Source organism: Diabrotica undecimpunctata, chromosome 2 (genome assembly GCF_040954645.1).
Source record: "Diabrotica undecimpunctata isolate CICGRU chromosome 2, icDiaUnde3, whole genome shotgun sequence".
NCBI classification, from domain to species: domain Eukaryota; kingdom Metazoa; phylum Arthropoda; class Insecta; order Coleoptera; family Chrysomelidae; genus Diabrotica; species Diabrotica undecimpunctata.
In genome coordinates, this window is record NC_092804.1 from 178,431,615 (window position 1) to 178,459,333 (window position 27,719).

Sequence of the window (27,719 nt, forward strand, 5' to 3'; positions counted from 1 at the left end):
TAAGATTTGTGGACTGTGGACACCTTAGTTTATAGAAGGAGTTAGTTACTTTTATTTTTTATTAAAAATAATTAATTTAAATTATAAAGCAAAAAAGACATTTTTTATTCATTTTTATCATTTAGATGATCTTGAATCAGATGATTTGAACTTTATCAAATCAGATGATGCAGAACGATTACTCGTATCTATGTCACAATATTCACTGCTCATTTTTTTAAAGGTAATTAAGTAAAAGATAGAATTAAATACTTAAATTTTTAGAAACTTCAAATAAAACCAGTTTCGCTTGAGTTTAGTTCCATAATTTGGCTTCTTCAGACTGACTGCAAGAATCTCTTACTCATTTTAACCTTTTTTTTGTGATTATGAGTACGCTACTATTTATTAAGCCAGATAAATATTTCTACACATTAAGGTAATTTTCCAACATCTCAATTACTCATTTGTTCAGAAGCTTTGGCAATCAATGAAAAGTACGAATATTATTATCATCACCATCATGGGCGCTACAGCTCTAGTTAAGCCTCGACCTTCCCCAGTCGTTTCTCTTCATCGCCAACCACTGCCGGTTTGCTGCGCCAATTTTCATCGCTCACATCATCCTCCCATCTCAATCTTGGGCTACCTCTACTTCTATTTCCTACTGGTGCCGCTAACAGGGATCGTATAGGTGAGTAATTTTGATCGTATCACGTATCAATGTTAAATTCATTGGTTTTTTCTAAACACAAAAATCTGGACAATTGTTGACCTATCTGGCCTAAAACGGCTTTGATTTTCATCAAGAAGTTCTTCCACGTACGAACTTAAACGGCTGTATAGAGTATTGTAAAATATTTTGTATATTGTGTTTAGAAGAGTTATACCCCTATAATTTTTTAATTTCAACAAATATCCCTTTTTGTGTAGTGGACATATGATTACAGTGCACCATTCCTCTGGTATTTGTTCTTTTTTCCAAACTTTTGTGCTGTGAATTTGATGCATCATGCTGTTACCTCCATGTTTGATGAGCTCTGCAGGGATACCGTTCACTCTTGGAGACTTGTTATTTTTGGGGCGTGTGATTGCATCTCTTACTTTCAATATTGAAGAAGGTTTTACGTGGGTGTTATTTTTTAGTCTTTGGTAACGCATCATTTTCCACTTTAGTACCGAATAGTTCTCTGAAGTGCTTTGTACTGCGTCAGTGCTACTAACTGTATGTCCATTTTTGTTCCTACATATCGTCAGCCGTGGTTTAAATACTTTTCTTGTCTTATTTAAGATGTTATAGAACTTTCTAGTTCCATTTTTTTTCTTTAGTAATTGAAGCTCTTGCATAATATTTTTTTTACAAGGTCTGAGTTTTTTGAGTTTTTTTCTGAGTTCTTTGTACGTTTGCTACTTATATTGTTCTTTTTTGTTGCAGTTTATAAGTATATTTTTTTCTTTTATATCTTCATATTCATCGTCGAATCAACGTCGTGGAGTGGATTCTTCTGGTTCTTGGACGTAATCTGCCGTTATCCTATTGCTCAGTAGCTGTTAGGTAATTTTGATACCTTTCTACTCTACAAGGCTCTTTCAAGACTTTTAAATTATAGCTAGTACTTTCCTTTTTTCTTTTCTCTCTTTCTCATCCCTTTCTTTTTTTACGTTTGAAATTCTTGCTCTTATTTTTGCGCCTACCAAAAAGTGGTCTGAATCTGTATTAGCCCCACGATAAGTACGTACATCTATTAGATTAGAGAAGTGCCTGGTTTCTATAAGGATGTGATCTACTTGTTTTTCTGTTGTTCCATCAGGCGAAGTCAATGTTACATTATGAATATTTTTGTGGGAGAAGTAGGTACTTCCAACGACCATGCCCTTAGAAGCTGCAAATCCTATTATTTGATTTCTATTGTTATTGGTGATATCGTGAGCACTGCATTTTCAGTTGCTTTGAATTAAGCTTTCAATTCTGATCTTGATGTCGTTTCTGGAGCATCTGTCGTAGATGATCTCTACTTCGCCATAAAATTGATATTTATATCGAATATTAATATAGTACTAATAAAATTTTGGACACAAATAACAACATGGTTTGTAACATCAAAGGGATTGAAGCCAGGATGTTGCTTGTCTCCTACTTTATTTAAAATATATTTTGAAAGCACGAGTCCCCCTGCCTCCCACACGATTAAATCGACATAATCTGTTAGTGCTTTTCTATTAAGATGGCTGCACGTAAACAAGTCACTTTGATTATCGAACAAAAGACCAATATTCTCAAGTTGATACAGCAAGGAATTAGCTACAGTTTCATTTCAAAACAGTTCGGTATTGGCAAATCTACCATTACTGAAATTAAGAAGAACAAAGAAAAGATCAAAAAGTTCGTCAGCAAAACGGAAAGCGGTCCAGGGAAGAGGAAACCCATCAAACCTTCCGAATATCCGAAGGTAGAAAGTGCGTTGTTTATGTGGTTCTTACAACAGCGGAGAAAGCATGTTCCGGTAAGTGGTGAAATTATGTGTGAAAAAGCCTTTATTTCCATCGTGAAATCTTACCAAATTACCAAGCTTTTAGCGCATGTAAGGGTTAGTTGGACAACTTCAAGAGGTTATGGAGTTAGACATTTAAAAATTACTGGTGAGAAACTTTCGAGTATTGCCGACGGCATCAAACTCTTTCGAACTGCATTTGAAGAACTTGTGATTAAAAATAATTTGACACCTGAGCAAATTTAAAATGCAAATGAAAGTGGGTTATTTTGGAGCATGTTACCAAATTACACATTGCTGTTATTTTAAGAAAAGAACGTTACTGGTCGAAAAATTATGAAAGAAAGAATTACCTTTATGCTAACAAGCTTCGTGCATTTTAATCTGTTAATATTTCCATATGGTATCGAGGGCAAAAAAGTGTATCGGTGACAAGAGATTTATTCTTGAATTGGTTAAAAACTGAATTCGTCCCTGATGATCGTCGTCATCTCACAAATGTGAACCTCCCTCAGGAGACAGTGTTGCTGCTGGAAAACTGCCCTGTTCATCCATCCGCTGATGAACTTTGTAGTAAAGAGAATAAAATTTTTGCTATGTTCTTAACATCGAAAACGACAGCTGTGATTCAACCAATGGACCAGAACACAAAACTGCGCTATCGAAAAGCTTTACTCTACAACATTCTTGCTGACGAGCAAAGTGGAATGGATCTGTTAGAAGCTTTATAAAAGTTAATTTCAAATACGTCGTTTTTAATTTGGTAAATTGTTGGTCATCCATTTCACAAAGTTTAATTCAACTTTCTTGGAAAAACTTAAGGATAAAAACTTAGTGGCTGTTGACGAATCTTCGTCCAACGATAAAGACATTATTTTAAGCCCTTTTTGCTCAGCTGGCTCATGATAACATGAAAATAATTACTAAAGCTGAGGTTCGAGAATGGGTATCATAAGGCGTAAGGGCCATTCAACATGAAGAAACGGAAACGGAGGAGGATGTCGATAATGAACCACCTGCTTTAAAAACTTCTGCTGCTGAAGCTGTTAAAGCCCAGAACACGGCTATCAGTTGGGCAGAAGACAACCTAAACATAAAGAATTTTTAAGCATTTTCATTGATTTTTGTAGTTTTTCTTCTCTCAATAAAAAAGTGCCGAACGATGCGATTATCCAAATAACCCGTTTCTTCGATTCGGTTCGGATTAACGCGGCCGTACTGTACTTTTAATTGGAGGGCAACAAAAAGATCTCATATTAGACAACAGAACTACGATAAAGCACTGCTACTATTACAAATATCTGAGTATGAATATTTCGCACGATGGAATATTAAACAAAGCCATTACAATGTTAAACAGTATTTTATGGGACCAATCAATGGAAAAAGAAAAAAAAAGAGAGTAAAAGACTATAGTAAAAACTATCACTATACGGCTGTGAACAATGGCCACTGAAAGAAACAATAAAGATTAGCAACACTGAGAATAACATACATATTTTTGAATAAGAGCAATAAGAAGACGAACGCATTCGGGAAATAATGTTAACGAACTATCACAGATAACTTATAAAAAAAAATAACTAATCTAGTTCGAACATGTACAAAAAATGGATAAATAGCGAATATTAAAAGAAATCCAAATATGGCAACCAGAAGAAACAAGGTAGACCGAGAATAAGCTTGAAGGAATAAACAAAGAGGTGAGACAAAGAAACAGAGAAGATGATCTATGGTATTACCAGACAAAGTGGCGATTGGAAGTCGGAAAATGATGGAAACCGTTAGAACCGACATGTAGTAGCAGCAAAGCTAATATATTCTGTCCCATCAAAAATAAATTGCGGATTCAACGAATTTAAATAACAATCTCTCGTACTATTTTTATAAAGTACAAAAGTAAAAAATAGTTTACAAAGTTAATAATTTTTTTGTAATACAATATTGATCTCTATTATCAAATGGATGATTTTCATATAGACATTTTAGGCTGCCGCGTAACTCTATCCCCCATTGTAGGTACATACTCATAGCTTTATTTCATTACAAACTAATGAGCTTATCAGTCTTTGTCCCCCGTCATTGGCTCCAAATATGGTATCGATTGTGTGGATCTGCTACATACACATTCACTCCAACCGACAGCTCCCGCCGATAATACAGAGCTCTCCCAATCCCCAAAACTCGAAATCGAAACTAATACTTGAACTACGGCCGAAACTCCTTAATAATGAATGTTACATTTAGATATCTTCGGGGATTATTTTGTCAATTCCATTCTGATTTCAGCTTCGGGATTAATTAAGATTAATGGTATTATAATGAATAATTCACGGAAACAGAGATATCCTTCAGCTCGACGAAGCGTCGCTGTAAAATGTCCTTGTTTTCGAGTTACAGGGAACATTTCAACTAGTAATTAGTATTTTGGCTAAGTGAGATTTAATTAGTTTCTCAAATATTCAAAAGGCGAAGCTATGACCTAATAAATATTTGTTTGATCAAAGGCTTCTTTTAACTTTGACAACGTATCTAATTAGATAAAAAAGACATTTTGAAGAATAGTATATTTTCAAATTTACACTGCTCAACAATTGAAGTGGATAGTTTTATTTTTCGTAATTTTGTCTTTAAAAATATTTTGATTTAATTGTAATGGGTATGATCCTAAAGAAAAATCGACAGCCAATGCTTTTTACATGCTACTTTTTCTTTTTTGGCGTTTTTACTTCAGTAACTAAAAATCTTGTTTAAAATATAATATAGTATAAGTTCTAGTGACTTTATCACTGTTGTTCCAACAAGACTTAAGTTAACTTATATAAAATTTAGTTTATTAATATGCCTATAAGACGTTTAAAGACTGTGCAACTTGAACAGTACGTTGAAGGCAGGAAGATTTGTCTTAAGTGGAAATCGCTATACAACTGAATGTCTGAAAGTGTTGTAAGCTGAGCATGATATCGCTAATTAAAGAGAGGATCTGCAGCATATACATAGGGGGAATAGTAAAGAGCCACAACTTATGCTCAATATTGTTTCATAGTACTCACGGTAAGAAAAAACAGGATATACTCAGCGTCAAGGGTTAATAGCTTCGTAAGGTAAGCTACAAGAAGGGTGACTTATATTCAAGCTATCAAAAGACGGCTGCATGCATGTCATTAGAGAGCAATACGACGAGAGTCAAGCTAATGATTGACGGTGGAGCAACGTGCACGCAGATATTGTCGGGTGATGAAACACACTTTTGTGACGAATCAAGATTCTGTTTATATATGTCTAACGGTAGAATATTGGTCTGGAGAGAAAAAAGGCAACGATATTATGAAAATTTAATCTTCCACTTATTTTACTTTCCAAAATAAATTCTAGAGGCACATAAATGTTGTACCAATGGACTCTCCATTATCTCCAATAATTACTAATATCTTAATGAAAGACTTCGAAAAACCCAAGCACTATCCGCAGTAATGCTTAAACCCACATGTTGGCTACGATATGTTGATCATACAGTCGTCATTAAAATTTAAATCAATTAAAATTTCAGACCTACGACCGGGATGCTTTAGTATTTTTTCAAACCCATCTGAATGGTATACATCCTATTTTTCAGTTCACGATGAAGATGTAAACCGATTCCCAAGTCCCAAGGTTTTCATTACTATCACTTTGCTTATCTAAAACCAACACACACCCATCGTTTTTTGCCAAGTAACAACTATTTTCTCATCGTACACCTTCACAAATTATTTCTCTCATTAATACCCTAATCTCTAGATCAATACGCCTTTGTGATGATGCAAGTAGACCCGCTGAGTTCTCTAGTTTAAATCAAGCCCTCATCCAAATGGCTACTGTGCAAATTAAAAATCAATAGAAGCTTCCACAGTCATAAATTTTCCACTCAATATCAACCCAAAGACTCAAAACCTCATTATACGAAAATTTTTCTTCCTTAAATCAAAGGTGTTTCTGATAAAATTGACAAAATCAGCTAAGGAAGTTCGAAAAATACTTGAAAACCTGAAGAACAGAAAAGCAGAAGGTAAAGACGGGATACCAAACGAATTACTGAAATATTATGGAGCAGCAATAACAGAACAATTAACAAAATTAATTAAGAAAATTATAAAAAACCGGAAGAATGGAGAACGAGCGAACTAATTCTACTATTCAAAAAAGGAGATAAAAAACAGTCAGAAAACAACAGAGGTATAAACCTATTAAATACTACGCCAAAACTTACAACTAAAATTTTAAAAGTGCTAATAAATCTGGACATTGAAGGCGGAAACTCTATCAAAACTTCAGGATTTTGAGCTGTGGTCATACAGAAGGATTCTGAAGATACCATGGACAGACAATGTCACCAATTAAGAAGTACTGAGGAGGATGAACACAACTGCGGATTTGGTCAACATCGTGAAGAGCCGCAAGCTGCAGTACTTCAAATATATAATGAGAAATCAAGGCAGATACGAGCTACTACAATGCATTTTGCAAGGTAAAATTGAAGGAAAAAGGGTCCCAAGACGAAGAAAAATATGTTGTCTTGCTAAACTGAGAGCATGGTATAGAAAGACCTCAACACAGCTATTTCATATAGCAACCAATAAAGTCGTCATAGCCAGAATGATCGCCAACGTTCGGAACGGACAGGCACCCTACGAAGAAATTAATAAATCAGAGGAATAGTTTAGCAGTTAAACAACAGGGTTTTCGTAGTGGAAGATCGCAATATTCGTTATAAAACGCATTACTGACAAATCACTAGAGTATAATAAACCAGCATTTCTGTGTCAGGCTGACCTAAAGAAAGCGTTTGATAGAGTAAGACTCAAAGATGTAATCCATCTTCTGTATAATAGAGAAGTTCCCCTCAATATTATAAAAACTATCAAAAATATCTACCAAAACAACAAAATGAAAATTAGAATAGATGGAAAACTTACAGAACCTATAGAAATAGACAGCGGAATAAGACAAGGGGATTCATTGAGTCTCATGCTCTTCAATTTGATCATGGAAGAAATCATCAAAAGCGTTAACTAGGGAAGAGGATACAGAATGGGAAATAAAAATGCTCTGTTATGCAGACAACATAATATTGATAGTAAAAAGATAATATAGTCTGCAAAAATTGGTTCATATATTTAACATTAAGAGCAAAAGAATTTGATATAACAATCTCATCTCAGAAAATTCAAACAATAGTAGTCAGCAAAGAACCAACCAGACGTAAAATAGAAATTGATGGTATCAGTATTAAACAAGTAATGGAAATAAAATACCTGGAAATTACACTGTCTAGCTATGGAGAACTTAACAAAGAAGTAACAGACCAAGTACAAAAAGCAAATAGACTCTCAGGATGCCTTAATAACACTATATGGTGAAACAAACACACTAACACCAAGATAAAGTTAAGAATTTATAAAGCCAATGTAAGACCAATATATGCCTCAGAAACAAGAGCCGACATAGCCACAACGCAAAGGCTACTGGAAACGGCAGAGATGAGAGTACTGAGAAGAATTACAGGAAATACGCTGAGAGATCAAAAGAGAAGTGAAGACATTAGAAGAAAATGTAACGTACAGTGTATACATGAATGGACACAATATAGAAAAAAAGAATAACCACATAAGCAGAATGGAGGAAACCCATTGTCATCAATATAGCAAGAGATAAGTCGCCAATCGACAGAAGAAGTATCGGACGACCACGCAAAATATGGAGTGACAACCTTCCATAGAGATATTGATTCGCCAGTGAACAAGCATAATTGCTTATAAAAAGGAAGAAGAAGAAAAAGAACAATCAATTTATACGTTTTTTAGATGTTATAAAAACTGTATGGCTACTTCACATTAAAAACAAATGACGTAAAAGAAAAACCAGAGCACTTCTATTCATTACTTAATTGTCTGGTTATTTAAATTTTAAAGACAGCTTCATTGGGTCATGCTGTTTGAGATTTTACATAGACAAAACCACACTGAGTATTTACATTTGGAATTTTTTGTAAATGGATAAAAGCATAATGCAATACACGCGTCTTTTCATTTCAGTTTTACTCCTACGTGGGAGGTCGATGAGATTAAGAGCAGCATAGTTGTCGAAAGCGCATTAAAGATATATAATACGGGGTTCATGGAATAAATTTATTCGATATGCAAGGTCTTATAAGCTAGACCAATATTTTATTAATTATTGTTTTAAAAGGATTATGTGATATGAAGTGGTTGTATTTGTTGCATGATTAGAGAGTGATATATCTTGCTCATGTTGTCAATGTCACTTCTTTTATTTAGGGCTTTTGGATTTTTTGCAACGTATTTTGACGTTTGTGAAGTCGATTAGATGTTTGGTTGAAACCGCATGTTGTGCCAGGGGACAAGAGAATTCTAATTCGATTTTGTAAGATGTTAATCGACCTTAAAGAGAGCAGCTCATCTGGCCAATGTAGCAAGAGTTGCGCTCCCCACGGTGTATATGATAGACAACATTATTTTCTTTGTTCTAAAGGAGTTTTGGTCTTCGGATACAACTTTCCTACAGTTCTGGTGTTTTTAACACTATTTTAACATGTAAAGTATTTTAAAAGATTTTGATTTATTCGCGATTTGTGAGAACTACAGAAGAGGAATATATTTTATGACTCGTCCGGGCTACAGTAAGCTCTTCTGTATATTCTTAGAAATGGACGGTAATATTACACCATTTGGTGCTTTTCTAATAAAATGCCCATAGCTTTTGAAAAATAGATATTAATTGATGATAGAAATGGGATAGGAGTTATCAATGAGAATGGACTTCAGTAGATTACGAAATTTATCTTTATATAGCGTATCTTCACTATATCGGCTCTGTATGAAAATCAGAAAGAGGTGAAACTAAGTGGGAATGACGACCCAAATGTGAACTAACGTGATTAACAACATCTGTAACCGAAAAAAAAAATAAAAATTCACACTTTTTAGACATTTATTTATATTTTGTTTTTTGATAAATGAAAAAGAGGAGTATTCAAAAAACACAGAAAAAACCATAAACTCAAATCGAATCGTCTACAAGTAGCGGGCAAAAAACAATCTACCCTGGTCGGTCGTAGCGATGGCGAAACAAGTGAATAATCAAATTCCAAAGTTAATTATCTATTTTAATTCGAATCGAGAGTCAATTGTTTTTGCCATTCGGATCGCGTAGCCGGGAATCGGATCGACGCATTAAAAAGAAATTGCCTCAGAACCATAAGCAAATAAGGAATAAAGTAATAAAGTGCTTTTTAATACTTTTAAGTGGTTTTAAGAGGACTTTATTGTTATAGTAACACAATCAATGAAAACGTTTTCTTATAACAATCTTATACTGGGCGTTGTAACTTTGGCAAATTTCAGGCCACAGGTTTTACTTTACTTTCTTCTTCTCCTTTACGTGCCATCTCCGCGACGGAGGTTGGCAATCATCATGGCTATTCTGATCTTAGATGTTGTCGCTCTGAATCTTCTTCTTCTTAAAGTGCCTATCCGTTCCGGATGTTGGCGATCATCACGGCTATCTTTACTTTGTTTATTGCAGCGCGGAACAGTTCAGTGGTAGTCGTGTTATACCACTTTCGTAAATTTTGAAGCCAGGAAATGCGTCTTCTTCCCGGTCCTCTCTTACCATTTACTTTATCTTGGAGAATCAGCTGGAATAGTTCGATTAATATGCATGCGTACCATTCCCTCAAGTTAAGCAACCATGAGATTTTTCTCCATCCTACACTTCTCTTGCCCTGGATTTTCCCTTGTATAATTAATTTATGTATGTTGTATCTTTCATTGTGCCTAAAATGCCCCAGGTATTGCAGCTTTCGTGTCTTGGTTTCCAATATTTCCATTCTTTTGTTGACTCTTCTCATGACTTCGTTCTTTGTTACATGCTCGGTCCATGATATCTTTAGGATTCTTCTATACACCCACAGTTCAAATGCATCCAACTTTTTAGTAGTAGACGCGTTAAGTGTCCATGCTTCTATCCCGTAAAGCAGAGTCGAGAAAATATAACACCTTGCCAGCCTAACTCTCAAGTCTAATTTCAGTTCTCTTGCACAAACTATCTTTCTCATTTTATTGAAGTTTGTTCGTGCTTTCTCTATTCAAACTTTGATTTCTTTGGAGTAATCGTTTGTGTGATTATTTATTGTGCCAAGATGATTGTAGTTTTTAACTTGTGATAAAGTTTTCCCGTTAATTGTCAGGCTTTCATCATTATTTTGTTTGATATTCTCATAAATTTAGTTTTCTTGATGTTTATTGATAATCCATATTCTTTTCCATACTCAACTATCTTCTTCATTAGCTTTTGGGGGTCTTGGAGGTTATCTGCTATTATGATAGTATCGTCCGTATATCTAATGTTGTTAATTGGTGTTTCATTGAACTTTTTTCCTGCTGTTTCTCTTTCAAGAGCTCTTTTCATAATTTCTTCCGAGTATGCACTGAAGAAGTTTAATATCCATATCAAGTATTTGATAAATGCGTTTATGGATGATCTTTAGAGACATTTTAAGTATATGAGACATCAGGTTTATGGTGCGGTGATCGGTGCATTCTCTAGATTTTTATTTTTTGAGAGACAAATAAATGCTGAGGTCAATCATTCATTGGGTATGTCACACGACTGAAAAATTTCAGTAAAGAGTTTTAAGAGGACATCCATGTACACATTTTCTATTATTTTAAGGATATCAATATGCAGTTTATCTAACGCCGGGCGTTTTCCGTTTCTGGTGTTCTTAATGCATACAATATTTCTTCCTTTGTAATTTCTATACTTGTTTCTCTGTCCTCGAAAAATAGTTTTTGTAGATTTTCTCTTTCTTCGTCGAAGAGTCCATATACTCTTTCCATCGTCTTAGCTTTTCGTCAGTCGTTATCATAGTATGTACATTTTTATCTAAAAGAGTTATGTTTTGGTTTTTTTTGCAGCCCTGCCATTTCTTTAACCTTTTTATGTAGATATATGTACATTTTTTCTCATAGTAAGTTTTTTTTGCCTCTTATCATTTTTCTGATTTCATTTTTAATGATTTTGTAATTGTGACTGTCTTTATTTTTGGCCTGTCTTCTTTGGTTCATCCTGCCGAGCATTTTGTCGGTTATCCAGGTGTATCTCTTTCTTATCGGTTCTTGTTATATCGCTTTACATGGAATGAGGAAGCAGTTTTTATTGTTTCCCATTGTTGGTTTATCTCGTAGGTGTTAGTATCTAATTTATTAGAGTTTTCGTATATTTTCTGTTGGAGTTTGTTTTTTATATCAGCTTCTTTCAGTTTTTAAACATCTAATTTTGGAGTTCTTTGTGGTTTTCTAATACGTTTAAGCTTAAGCGTGACATTAGCGATTAGTGAGTTATAGTCTGATGTGACATCTGCTCCTCGATATGTTTTAATTGATTTGATGGTGTTACGATATCTCTCTTTAATCATTATAATAATCGATTTGGTTTCTTACCACTTTTTCCGGTTTATCTGCTTTTGCGCGCCATGTTGGCAGAATTGTATTAGACGATCTCCTCTATCGTTACGTTCCCCTAATCCTTGATCTCCCATTATTCTTCCAGCTCTTCCCTTGCGGACTTTTGCATTGCAATCGCCCATAACTACCGTGATTTCCCTGTTCTTTGTTATTTTCAGTACATCTTCAATTTGTTGGTAGAATGTTTCTACTTCATCTTCTAATTGGGACTTTTTATGGGACATGTTTTTTTTATTAAAAAACGGTCTTGAGTATACATTCTACAGATATTTTAATGAATACTTTTTTCAATTTGCCAGAACAATAAATATCTTCATTATATAAATATGAGGCTATGAGAGCAAAAGTGAGCTAACCCCAAATATTGAATAATGGATTTACATGAACCAAGAATATATGCGTTTTTTTTTTAAATTTTATAAAATTAAAATATGATGCCAAAAGGTAATCATTTTTTATTAATTATTAACTAATAACAAAAAACTAGAAGATCTTGCAATATATTTAACAAAAATATAAAAATTTTAGCTTTTTTTGTGGATTAGACCGCTTTTGCATCAGTGTGCCCTTAAAATTTTTAATAGCAATGTGGATTAGACCTAGAGTACAATACAATTAAACAATATCAATGTTGAAAATATGCTTTATTAAAAAACAAAGTAACAAAAATACATAATCTTCATCGTTAATGAACTCTTCTTCTTGCCGTATAGTGGATCTTATTATTCTGGTGCTTGTGTAAAATCCATGATGTATTGAATGTATAAATGAAAGTAATTTCAAAAGATCTTTTTTTTGTATCGGTTATTGGACGTCCATCGGGATAAAGATAATCTAGCTGAAGTATTTCCCTGGATGTCCATTTTTGACATCTAGTGAGTAAAAGACAACATCTGCATTATTGCTGTATTTGTAGTAAATTGTAAATGGATTTGTTTTCTTGTATTGCAACCACTGAATCTGTATCCATTGGACTTTTGATTTTTGTGTATCAAGTTTGCGATTTCTTATATTTCTTTCTAACTTCTTAGTAGAATAAAAATCGTTTTCTGTCATCTTTATTACCGTAAAATGTGCTTTCTTTCGTGCATGTGCTATTACCTTTATCCAGTCGTCAGGTACATAGATATCTTTAAAAAATTCTTTTTGCTTACTTATTACTCCAAAATCTTTTATTATTCAATACTTTTCACCACAATATCAGGATGTGACACAATAAATCGCAAAGGACAGCCATTTTAATGTTACGGTTCTGCCCTCCGCGCATTGATCGGAAAATAGTATTACATTTTTTGTTGTTACAACATTTTTAAAATAATGCAGTAAACAGGATCTTGAGGTCCTCGTGATGCTTGTGTCTCGTTCCAAACATACATATGAGCATTATTAATAGCCAAATTATGGACTCCTAAGACGTAAGTTCACAACTGGCGTTTATAGTAAGAAATTCCAGTACTGATAACTAGTGTGGAAACTCGTGATAATTTTGAATTATAGAGAAGTTCGAATTATTGCAGGTTTAAATTAACGCGAGTCGATTGTAGTTATATGTTATATGTTATATTGTGGACCACAGAAGCTAACAAACTAAAGTATGACATTTTTAGTCCAATCGATAAAATGCTGGAATAGATAATCATGGCTTGTAGCGATAGGAATCGAAGGGATCACTAGGCTCTCTACTACACCAAAATAAGTCAATTGTGTGTGTTATAAAAATACCTCAATACTGTTGTTGTCTTTATTTTTATTGAACTACAATTTCGTGTTAGTTATCATTTGTGTATTCGTTGTTAGTTCACATAGAAATAACAATACAAACCCAGGAGTTATAATATGATATATTTGTAATATAAATATAATGTAGGAATCTTTACATTAAAAACCAATTTATCTAGTGATACTTCGAATATCCTTGTCTTTGTTTTGTCAACTTTCATTTCAAAATGTTCTTTTGAAGTTGGAAACCAAACTGGGCAATGCCGTTTTTCTCATTCCCGTAAACAGCAATAGAGATGAAGCGAAAAAGATTAAAAGTTCATTTTGCAGTGAAGCTGTAAATTCTATAAAAATCAACCGAGAGCCATCGCCGTATTTTAAAATAGGAGCATCCTGAAAAGCTACTGGGACTGGAACAGATTTATTCACCGAGATATAGATGTCCGTAAAAAGCTATTTTTTGTTTCTTGCAAAAAGGAATTGGTAATTTAGTTTTTTTTTTTGACAATTTTTATTTTGTTTGTTAACATAACTATACATATTTTAATCAAAAATATATTTGTATTATATATTTTTGATTCTTCTTAGGAAACTACTTTTGCACATTTATTCTAAATTAATCAGGCGATAGAGGTAGTAAAATATTCAATTTAATATGATTTTAAAACTATTTAATTGTAGCAGTAGGTGGCCCTAGAAGTGCCCGACTCAACAAAGTTTAATGCCCAAATTTTGGAAAAAAATGTACCTATTTATTTTTAAAAATAATCTCATTTCACCTCAATACAGTTATGCCAGCCCTATTCAATAAGATTGATACCCTCTTTTTAAAAGAACTAGATTGCTCTTCAAAATAGCTATTATCTGCTAACATCACTTCTTCAGTTGGAAAATCTTTGACCACTGAACAATTTTTTCTAGATTGCAAACAGAAAATATTCTGAGGGGGCTAAATCTGGCGAATAGGGTGCATAAAGTAGCAACTTAAACTTTAGTTAATGAATTTTGGCAATTGGAACAACGAATCTGGGCGCTGGTGTATCCTTTATATGGCTTTCTTTTTAGCCAAATGCGGTCTTTTTTAATTGATTTCTTCGCTCGAACTTTGCAATAAGCTCCAGTAATCTGTTTATCCAGTTTAAATAATTTTTTTCTTTCTTTTGGCAATTCTTTTTTTGTCCCGTTTGTGAAGTGAAGAACATTTCTTGGTCTATGGTCCATGAAAAAGAGCCAAAATTTTGTTTTCTTGCTGTAAAAATTTTTTTATAGCATTTGATTAAAACATATTTTTGCCCAAGAATTAGCAAACACGGTAATTATTTTGCACACAGCTTTCTTATGTCCGAATTTTCAGTTGAAAATGTACAGGAAGTTTGGACAATACTTGAAAACCTGAAGAACAGAAAAGCAGCAGGTAAAGATGAGATACTAAACGAATTACTGAAATATTGTAAAGCAGCAATGACAGAATAATTAACAACATTAATTAATAAAATTATAAAATACAATTATATACTGGAAAAATGAAGAACGAGCGAACTAATTTTATCATTCAAAAAAGGTGATAAAAAAAAGCCAAAAAACTACAAACTTGTTAAATACTACGCTAAAACTTACAACTAGAATTTGACGGATTTGAAGTCCTAATAAATCAGAGGATAAGATTAGCAGATGAACAACAGGGTTGTCGTAGTGGAAGATTGTGTACAAAATGCATGATTCGCTATAAAGCAAATTACTGAGAAATCACCTCACTGAGTATAATGGATCAGCATTTCTATATCTAATTGACCTAAAGACAGCGTTGGACAGAGGAAGAATAAATTATGTAATTCATCTTCTGTATAATAGAGAAATTCCCCTAAATATTATAACTATGAAAAACATCTACCAAAACAACAAAATGAAAGTCATAATAGATGGACAACTTACAAAACCTATAGAAATAGGCAGCGGAATAAGACAATGAGATTCATTGAGCACCATGCTCTTCAATTTGATCATGGATGAAATCATCAATAGCGTTAACAAAAGTAGAGGATACAGAATGGGAAACAAAGAAATAAAAAACTCTGTTAAGCAATATTGATAGCCCAAGATAAAGATAGTCTGCAAAGACTGGTCCACAGATTTTACATAAGAGCAAAAGAATTTAATATGACAATCTAATCTCAAAAAACTAATACAATAATAATCAGCAAAGAACCAACCAGATGTAAAAAAGATATTGATGGAATCAGTATTGAACAAGTTATGGAAATAAAATACCTGGAAATTACATTGTCTAGCTATGGAGACCTGGACAAAGAAGTGAGAGATCAAATAGAAAAAGCAAATAGACTGGCAGGATGCTTTATTAACACCATATGGCGAAACAGACACATTAACACTGAGATTTAGTCAAGAATTTATAAAGCCAATGTAAGACCAATAATGACGTATGCCTCGGAAACAAGACCCGACACAGCCACAACGCAAAGGCTACTAAAAACTGCAGATATGAGAGTACTGAAAAGCATTACAGGAAATACGCTGAGATATCGAAAGAGAAGTGAAGACATTAGAAGAAAATATAACGTACAGTGTATCAATGAATGGACACAAAATAAAAAAAAAAAAAATGAAATAACCAAATAAGCAGAATGAAGGAGACTCGTGTCGTCAAAATAGCAAGAGATAAGTCACCAATCGGCAGAAGAAGTATTGGACGACCGTGCAAAAGATGGACTGACAACCTTTCATAGAGGTATTAATCCACCAGTGAACAAGCAGAATTACTTATAAAGATTAAGAAGAAGAAATATTTTCAGGTAATATGCGATGTACTATGCTGTGTAAAATGCCTGCTAAGTCTGCTAGCTCTCGATCATTTAGTACCATTTTGTGCATTTTCTTCACCGTTTGTGGAGTCTTTACCTCATTGGGTCGTTCACTACGATAATCAAATATTAAGTTTATTATCTTTGAAATAGATATTCTAGTAGAATCGGTATATATTTCGATCAAGGCCTGATTAATGTTGAACTCTTTCCTGATAGACCTAAGAAGCTGTTGTCATGGGCCGTTTGGACACCCATGGTGTAGATCATTGGCAAAGACAAGATGATTGATAAATTGACGCTCATTTTGCTATAAAAATTACTTTTGGTTTCACAAATTGAAGATTATTTATTAAAAAACTTTTATACGAACGTTGTGTGACAGTGCATGTCACGACACCAGACAAGAATTAACTACATAAAATCACTTATATTAGGGTTAAAATCGGAAGCTGTTGGATGTGATAATATTTCTGCAAAGATGCTACAACTCTCCCTTTCTATTACTGCTCCTTATATTACGCACATTATAAATTGTTGTTTGGAGGTAGGTTATTTTCCGGACACTTGGAAATACGCTTTGGTAAAACCACTGCCCAAATCAAATAAACCTGAATCACTTAATGATTTTCGCCCAATAAGCATCCTACCGGGACTGTCAAAAATTTTAGAAAAGGTTATCTATAAACAGATATACGATTATATTTTCAGAAATAATGTAGTTACGTGTATACAATCAGGCTTTAGAAAAGAGTTTAGTACAACGACCCTGCTTCTTGACTTAACCGATAATATACTTCGATCATTTGATGAAGGAAAAGCAACCTCAGTCATCTTGCTTGATTTTTCTAAAGCCTTCGACACTATTGATCACGCTCTTCTGTGTGCTAAATTGAAATATTTTGGATTTGATGATACCTCCTTACAGTTTTTCAAATTTTATTTGGTAAATCGTTATCAAAAGGTCATAATCGATAATAGTTCATTAGAATTTGCATCTGTCAATTCAGGGGTGCCTCAAGGTTCGGTTCTTGGTCCTCTTCTTTTTTAAATATATATATATATCCGACCTGTATAAATCTTTAAATAATCTGAAATTGCACTCTTTTGCAGATGACACACAACTGTATTTCTCTTTTGAACCTAACTCTGTAAATCAAGCGTCACAAAAAATAAATCAGTATTTGGAATCTATTTGTACTTACTCCACTAGACATAATCTTAAACTTAATGCTAAAAAATGTAATTCTTTGTTATATTGTTCAAAAAATTATAAAGCCACTGTTCAGGATAACTTGAAACTAATTATAAAAAAATGAACCTCTAAAAAATGTTAATAGTTGCAGAAACTTAGGAGTCATATATGACTGTACGCTACGTTTTCAAGAGCATGTCACCCGTTTAGTAAAAAAGTGCTATTTAGTTATGCGTCAATTGTATAGAAGCAAAGGCATTTTAAACTTTAAATTGCGTAAGTTACTTTGTGAAACTATGGTTATGTAAATTCTTAATTATGGGCTCTTGGTATTTTACCCTTGCTTAGATCAAGTTACGAAATTGAGGTTGCAAAAAAATTCAAAATAATTGTTGCAGATTTGTTTTTGGCATAAGAAAATATGATCGTGTATCATGCGAAATTAAAGAACTTCAATGGCTAACAATAGATAATTTATACAAATATCACCTCGTCTCATTGATATATCGAATTATTTCGTCGTCAAATCCTATTTATTTAAGGAACAAATTAGTATTTCGTGGAGACGCTCATAATCTGGATCTGAGATATCCTCATAGTCTTATGCTGCCAAGATATAGACTAGCTATTTTCCAGCGATCGTTTACTTACAATGCTGTTTTAGTGTTTAATAGTTTAACAAAAAATTTAAGAGGTAAATCTCTTGATTTCATGAAGCGGCATTATAAGAAATTTTTACTACAATCGCAGTAACGGTATTATTATTATATAGTATATTGTTGTAATTGTTACCATTAGAATTTTTAGAATTTTTTTTTTGTTTTTATTTATCATTAATATCATTTATCACATAACATCACAAATTATTTTCTTTATCTTATTTTTCTAGTAGCCACATGACTATTTCTACCATTTCAATATTATATTATTATTTATGTCAATTTATAAATAATTTTTTATTCATGTTCTACTTATTTCAAACTGACTTTGTAAACTTGAGGTTAAGTAGAGTAGCTCTAGCTAGACTTCGCCTCATGTATCTCTTGTTTGTAAATTTTTACAGACTAAATAAAGGCAATTTATTATTATTATTATTATTATTATTAAAACAGTTAGTAATGGTCTTAACAAATAATTTAGAACGATTTATAATTTTTTTATTATCGTTAGGCGAACTCTTTATGAATTAAACTGTATTATGCCATAAAAATATTATATTTACCTTCAAGTTTGATCACTCCGTCAGTTTCTCCTAACGAGTTTTTCGCTACACATTTGTATGACCCGAAATCTATCTTGGTCACTCGACGTATTTTCAGCATCATGTATTTCTTGTAGCCGTTGTCCATGGAAACTGCTTCGTATTTGTCACCTGTAAGGAGAAATAAGAAAATTAATCAAAGTGACCAAGAAATACAAAGTAATATGTGAAATGTATAATTTTGTGACGTTATAAACGTCACAAAATTTGTTTGTTATTTTTCTTTTAATAATTATTTTAATTTTTTTAGATTAATTTATTAATTTATCTTTCATTTTACTATTTTAATTATAAAAATAGTTGGCACCCAATTCATCATTCAACTCTTCAATCAACTAAATATTCTATTTAATCTTCATTTTTTATTTTTAATGTTCATTTATTTCGGTAATAACTCCTTTATTCAGACCCGATTAAGTTCTATGAAATAGAACGTATATAAATTTCTATGCCTGACTTTAGTCGACAATCGTTATTTGTTATTTTCTGGCTTTTGTGTATGAGTTTGTATCTACCCGACTGTCTGAAGACGTAGGGCATACAGAAATAACGTTATAACAATCTGTTGACACCAATTTATAAACAGAAATTTTGACGAATTCTGCTCCTTTCGTCGTTTATTTTTATATATTTAGCTTTACAATTCATCCAAGCCGTAGCAAAGCTTTTGCTGAAATTCGTAAATCTTTTACACATTTCGTACAGCTCAAAAAAAAAAGAAAACGACAGTCGTTTTCGTTTAAGGCTACCAAAATAGGTGGCGCTTCTTGCAATTTACACTAGAATAGTGGAAATAGCAGGACACATTCTTTAGTTTTTCGTATATGAGTTTGTATTTACCCTACTGTCTGACAATGTAGGGTATACATAAATAACGTACTCTAACAACCTATTAGTCCTTAGTCCCAGCGTCGTCTACACGCGACATAAAACATGCTTTGTTTAGGAATTTTTTTTGGGATGTCAGTTTAGGTTGGCAGCCTTGAAAAGTAGTTTACTGGAAAGGCAATAGGTAGCATCACCTGCTAGAGTGAGTTTTTATATCGTGGTTTTTAGTTCATTTATTCGCATTTGATGACTATGAAGGAGAAGTAAAAATGATGGACTGTCCCGACCGGCCAATTCCATGTTAAAGTTTCTGTATTTTTTTGTTTTTTACTTAGCATAAAATTCTCATTCAATGATTGAACACGTATCTTGAAGACTTGTTCTTTTTATCTGTAAATAGACGATTATCCTTTCGTCTATATTTTACAAGTTGTTACCATGGAAACGTTTATGTCGTCTGACGGAGACATTGGAATTTTAGATATATTTTTTTACCGTTTGGATTTGATTATAAAAATATACAATTAGAAATTTTTTCTTCAAATTTGTGACATCCTGGCAACATTTTAAAGTGAATACTAATAAAAACTATTATTCCGATTAAACGTTTATGATAAATATTTTTATATGCTGTTCTAAATACTTCTTGTAAACCAAGTTTACAGTTGGAAATGATAAACTAAATATTTTTAAATTCGTAATATGTGCATGCGTTGTACTATTTGCGTATGGTTTTTTACAGATTCTAAGCGGATTCAAGAATACGTCGACGACCGTTTTGATGGAGATAAAAGTGAAGTGGACATCAGCGATGATGATGACTTCGATGCAGATCCAACATGGCTACCACAGCAGGAGGCCACTGACATTGGGGTAATTGACGAAGAAGAGGAAGAAACGATATCGGATGGTACGAAGACAACACTCCAGTTACACAAGCCGTGAGTAGCAGTGAAAGATACTTCAGGAAAAAAAAGATTTGAACCATGCTTTACAACACCAGGTAATACTTCTTTAGAAATAAATGCTGTAAATCTTCCACCTGATGCTTATGTTAGCAAGTATATTCCTGAGAGTATTTTCATAGTTATTTTAGAACATTCAAACAGAACGTATGTGGAAAAAACTGGGAAAGATCTTTTGGATAGTGTGGAAGATTTAAACAAGTTTTTTTCAGCAAATCTTTAGCAAATCTGAAGGTTGTGTATGTTGGTGACGTAACGGATAAAGAAAAGAACACCAACAAATTTTGGAAAGTAGAACCTCTGATCAAGTCAGTTAAAACAGGTTGTTTGCTGAATCCAAAGCCTCAAGTAGTAGTTATAAACGAACAAATAATTCCTTTCAGGGGGCACTGTCCAGCCAGACAAGTAATCAAAACAAAGCCCAATCCATGTGGGTTGAAAAATTTTGTTGTAACTACTGCAGATGGACTACCACTGGATTTTTTTATTTTACCAGAGAAAAGGTGACCCTGTAGTTGATGATGAACGTTTTAAACTTCTAGATGTTGGAGGTAAGGCTATGTTGAAGCTTCTGAGTACGTTTCGTCCTTTGGTTTCTGTTTATATGGATAGATATTTTAGTTCTGAACATGTTTTAAATTTATTACATTCAGAAAGAGAAGCTACAGGTACTGGCACTTTGAAACAAATAAGAATACCCAAGAACTCCAAGTTAGGAAGTAATATTGATTTGAAAAAAGAAGGTAGGGGGGCAATTGATGAGAGTATAAGATCAGAGGGCCAATGTCTGTTGTAAAATGGTTTGATAATAAAGCCTTAATTTTGATGTCAAATAGAGAGGGCTCACAACATGTCGATAAGTGTAGAAAATGGGTAAAATACAAAAGAGATTCATTGAAGTCAACAGGCCTCTGATAATTAAGGTTTACAATGCCAATATGAGAAGCATTGACTTTTTAGACCTAATGATAAGTTATGACAGGACTTCTGCGCGAACTAGGAAATGTAGAGTCAGAGTTATCATGCATATGAAAGACTTCGCAATTTCAGCATCATGGATCGAATACCGACAAGCTCAGTGACTTTTAGGAACCCTCAGAAAAGATATTACGGATCTCTTCAGTTTTAAAGAAGAGTGTGCATATTTCTAGCCCATGGTTATCAGGAGAGCTCAGAGGATAGTGATCCAGATTATGAGCCCCCTCCTCGGAAGCAATCCAGGATATCTCACCCTCCAGACTTGCTCCGTAAAAAGCACACTTTGCATTTACCAGAAATCTTAACTCCAGCCAAGAAGAATAGATTCCGAATGCCAGGATGTTCAGCCAACTCAGCCACAATCAGGTGTTTTACATGCCAGATATTCCTCGGCATCCAAGAAAACATAAACTGCTTCAAGCTATACCATGAACTATGACCAGTGCGTCAACTCAGCCAGAATCTATGTTCTGCATGTCAGGTGTTCCTCTGCTTCCAAGAAAATCAAAACAGCATCAAGGTTGTGAATGAATTGACACCAGTGCATTATCTACCAGTTGTTTTTTATCATTTTTATTACTTAATAAATGATATAACCAATGTTGTGTATTTATTTCTGATGTATTCATAAAAAATCATGGCTATGTTACCCATAAAACACAAATTGCTTTTGAGAATTTTTTATTATCTTGAAACCCAATGTCGCCCATAGGAGACATTGGATTTTAAAGATGGCTGCCATAAAAAAAAATTATTTTTTTTTCTTATCTTGATGCCTAATGTAACATAAGACACACCGAAATATAGAAATTAAAAAACAAAAAATTTCCTGGGACTGAGGAGGTTATACTAATTCTTATACGGAAATTTTGACGAATTGTGCTCCTTTCTCCGTTTATATTTATATATTCGGCGTCTCAGGGTAAAGTACACTACATATTCGATATTAGTTAAATAAAAATAATACAAGATTTCTGCTATACATCTGCTACGAATAAAAAAATTTATCAATCTTGAAAAATCATCAAGAAAATAAATACGAAACCATTTTACTCAAATAAACAATATGAGTTTATTAGAAGAACAATAACTTTAAATAAAACAATAAAAAATTCTTATAAATATATAATAAACGTATTTTCGAAACGAACTTAAACTTTTAAAAACCGAATTCTAAAGCAAAAAGATTACAAAAAACTGTTACGTATACATTTTAATAAAAACTCCTCCGAATTCCATCTCCACTTAATCACCTCCAGACCAATAAAGCGCAAAACTTTGACGTGGACAAGCCGCCCTGCCTCCCAATTAAGCCCCATCGCCGCAAAGAAAAATTGTGACCAAAAAACAAACCGATCCCCCTTCCCTCTCACTCTTATGTCCCGGCAATCTAAACAATCCATTAATTTCCCAGACCCGAACGTACTTTAAGTGGAAATTTGGGTCCCATCGCTTTGAAACGATGGCCGTTTTCGATTTTTTGGGCTAATGATGTGAGGTCTGCAGGACCGGAATTTTTAATTAAGTCAATAATTAAACAATATTATCGGAATTACTCTTAAAGAAGTCTTTCACAAAATGAACTGCTCAGGATTCTATAGACGAGAATACTAAACTAAAAGGCACGTAAAATTAACAATTAAACGGTTCAACATTTTCGATAAAAAATCGTTATTAAAATACATGAAAATTTCTTAAATACTGTATTTTAATAAAAAGCTTCAAATTATGAATCAAAACCTTATTAAGAAGTAATTCAAACTAAATCAAACTGTTCTTAATACATATAACAATATAAAAAATTTAAAAATGTTCTATTTTCGGATAATCTTATTATCATGTACCTAAATGATATCTATTTTAATAGGCTGATATCTCTCTCTTTTATAGGTGAAATAGACATGCCTTGATTTTATACCAGTAAGTTTAATTCTCAATTTTTTTGTCCAATGATTAATTTGATTTACTGAGATCTTTAGTTTTCTTGCAGCTTCTTTATAGTCTTCTCCAACTAGCAGGATTAGCTTGATCGCCAGCGAAAGTACTTATCATATTTTCTTCAAGGATGGGAATATAATTAGTGTATAATAGATAGAATACCGGTCTCAACCACTATATTGTCGTAGCTCCGCTTCGATTTCCTTTAGCTCAGAACGTCGTAGGGTCCACTCGGGCTTTTATTTACTTCTAACCATCGGTGGTCTATTGGAACGCTATGGCGGTTCAACACGATCCGAAATGGTTTTAAGGCAATTTGTCTTTACTCTATTTCGAGGATCGATATCTCTTTGAACAATGAGCGTTCTCTTCGAGCTGCTTGATGGCTTTTCCGAGGTAATAACACGTCTATTGCCAGACTTTTCTTTACCTCGACAAAAGATAGTCGAACAGTCACCAAACGCTGGTTTCTACACTTCCTATGGTTTGATTAATGTCGTAGTCGTGAGGCTTTGTATTTATTCAAACACTTAAAGGCTGTAGAATCTTTTTCGAAGTGAAGTCTTCTTAGCTCGATAAAATTCTTCACATACGTGAGAAATGAATCACAGAAAGTTAAAAAAAGCTACTTAGTCAATTAGATCTTCACGGGTATCAAGGTGTAGACTGACAATCCCGATCGAAAAATACGCTGTCTTTTTATGCGTTTCTAGATTGCATCTCCACAGTGATTTTCCGTCGGAAAGACAATACACGTGCAGTTAATAACATCCTTTGTTATTGGCTGGCCAGAGTGACAATTCGCTGTGATTCATCCACTTTGACGACAAGAATATGCATCCTTCTGCTTGAATCTGAAGAATCTGTTTAAGATGTAAGATTCCAATAATTAAGAGTACGGTTTTGGTAGAACTCTTTTTATTTTGTCAACGAGGTACTAATCCTATACTATATCGCAAGCTTGAGCAGCATCCAAAAAAACGAGCTGAACTCGGCTTTTTTCTTCCACTGCTCTTTCTATTAAATTAATTATTCTATGCATTTGATCCAAGATCGAATCAGTTTTCCTAAAACCAAACTGTTTAAGGTTACTTTCTTGTATTATTGGTTTTAATTATTTTAGCTTACTTTTTTTAAATAGTTCAGACAACAAAAATATAGGTCTGTATGATAAAGCTTTATTTTGAAAAAAAAATTGATATTTTAAATCCTTTATAAAAGGTATATAATAAAATACCCACACGGGCAATATCACAAATACATTACAGAACGTGTATTTGTGATATAGCCCGTTTGGGTATTTTATTATATACCTTTTATAAAGGATCTGAAATAAAAAATTTTGAGATACATGGTATACAGCCAGCTACAGGAACTTAGTTTCCTAGTGTATTTCTTCATTTTGAGGTTTACCAAACTTTGTTATAATTAAGACCGCTGCCACTTTTCAGTCATACGGCATATGCTTAAGTCTAAAGGATACAAAGAGATGGGTGGCTCTCATCCTGCTTGACGTAAAGAATGCCTATAACACGGCATCATTTGAAAAATCATGTATAGGCTGAGAGAATTGGGCGTTATTGAGTACCTGGTCAACGTAATTGACAGATACTTTACTAACAGGTCCATCAGAAAAAAAGATAACAGCATCAGTTTGTCGCAGGGTGTTGAGCAGGGTTCAGTAACAGGTCTCATCCTGTGGAATGTCCTGTAAGACGGGGTGTTAAGAATACAGATGCCAAGGGGATGCACTCTTGTAGTTTATGACGATGATCTCCCACTGGTTGCGAAGGCGAGTCAGAAAACGGACATGGCTAATACGGCTGACACAGCCCTGCGTCGTATTAGTAGGTGGATCAGAGATTACGATCTACAGCTAGCACCTCAGAAAACTGAGGTGTTAGTTCTCAAAGCAAGCTGGGACAAATCCTCTCTTCGCTTTATAGTGGAAGGTGTGGCGGTTGCACCGGTTAAATCGTATAAGTACCTCGGAGTATGAACGAAAGGAATGAGGTTTCAAGTACGCATCCAAAAGACAGTAGAGAAGGCAAACCGAAATCTGGCGTTGATACGGCTAATGCCAAACATTGGAGGCCCAGGTAGCACCAAAAGAAGGGTGCTAAATGGAGTTTTCCAGTCGGTGGTAACCTAAGCTATCCCCGTGTTATGTAGCGCACTGAACACTGTCAAATACGCCAAGCTAAACAAGACTTCGCAAAGGCAAATGCTACTCACGGTATCTAGCGCATACAGAAATGTTTTAAATGAGGCTCTGTATGTCCTTGGAGCGGTGATGCCGATAGTTTTGTTGTGCAAAGTGCGAGCGCGGGTGTGTTCGAGGAGGATGGATTGAAATATAGATGAGAATGAGAGAGAGAACGATAGGGGAGTGGCAGAGAGAATGGGCGAATGATAACGGAAAGGCAAGGTGGATAAAGGAGTTTATTTTCGATCTAAAGCCGTGGTGAAAAGTTCAGGAAACTAAAGTACTTTCTGACGCAGTTTCTGACTGGACATTGTAGTTTTGGCACCTTCACAAATAGAATACGCAAATCTGCTTCAGCAGACTGTACTGTTTGTAGGGAACCGGACGCTTCTGCCCACATTTTTAATTGTAAGAGATGGGCAAATGGAAGGGGAGACGACTATGGTCAACATAATGCTGAGAGGAGAGAAAGAATGGAGAGAAGTACAATAATCTGATTTCTGGGATGAGAAAGAAGAAGGAGCAGGAGGACAGAGGAGGAAAAACCCGCGATCTGAAATTTATAGTGATTATTTATTAGTTTATGGCCTCATGGAAATATTTTCTGATTTACGGTGATAGGTATGGTTATTTGTGAGTTACTAGTTTTTCATGAGTACTTACATTTTAACAAAATGAGCGCCATCTTCAAAAGTCACAACATATCCCTGGATACAAAAATGAGACATTTGAGATGCTACGTTTTCTCTGTGTTGTTGTACGGGGCGGAGGCATGGATGCTTACAGACACCACTATTAAAAAACTTGAAGCATTTGAGATGTGGCTTTATAGAAGAATGCTGAGAATATCATGGACAGCAAGGATCATGAACAACGAAGTTCTAGAAAAAATGAAGAAGGAACCAGAGATTGTGTTTACGATCAAACGCATAAAATTGCAATATCTGGGACACGTTATGAGAAATCAGCACCGTTACTCCCTGCTGCAGTCTATATTGCAAGGTAAAGTCAAAGGTAAGCGAGGACCCGGTAGAAGGAGAATATCATGGCTGCGGAATTTAAGAACATGGTTTAAGAAAACCTCAACGGAGCTGTTTCGAGCCGCAGCGAGCAAGGTCATGATTGCCAATATGATTTCCAACATCCGAAACGGATAGGAACCAGAAGAAGAAGTTTTTCATTTTAGCTGTTTATTAAGTAGCAAGACCACTACTCTGGAACGGAGCTTAAGGTTTTAACCGGAACACGGTTAATCTGGCACTACCTTGGGATCTTCTGGCCTAGTAACCTACTCGGCCAAAAGATGCCAGTGTGTCTTACTCCGTCACGTTAGATGTATAAAAAAGATTTCCCCCACCGTTACCTGCCAGAATTCAATGGATACTTTTCTAGGCTCTTACTGGAATCTGGCAATACAGCAATTAAAAGAAGTCAGAATGAGTGATGCATTTGTTAAGTAAGTAAATTTCACTATTGCTTTTTTGGAAGCTCTTATAACATTTCTCATGTTACTAGATCGAATTCAGGCACCTTTTGTAGCATAATAAATTTCTTAGTATAAAATTTTCGTAGTATACTTCTGAGCTATATATACATTTTGGTGTCTTTTTTATATTCAAATCCCCAAAGAACGAATCGGGTTACGAACTTAAAATAATCAATATAATACGTGTTTATTTCTACGATTTTAAAAAGCCGTTTGATTCAAGGTTATTTTACGATAGTTTTGAAGCAGTCTAACAACAATTTAGGGTCCCCTAGCCCCCTTTTGATGCGCGGGGAAAAGGGCGGCATAGGTGGCCGGCCGGTATT

The 27,719-nt window shown here is 34.1% G+C and overlaps 1 protein-coding gene across 2 annotated transcripts in view; it reads right to left on the reverse strand.

Moving 5' to 3' along the window:
* The window catches only part of LOC140435294 (neurotrimin-like), a 635,066-nt gene that overhangs the window by 32,263 nt on the left and 575,084 nt on the right, over positions 1–27,719 (reverse strand). For both annotated transcript variants that reach the window (XM_072524122.1, XM_072524121.1), the window contains exon 8: positions 18,954–19,103. In XM_072524122.1, the coding sequence (XP_072380223.1) occupies positions 18,954–19,103 (150 nt within the window). The remainder of the gene's footprint in view (positions 1–18,953; positions 19,104–27,719) is intronic.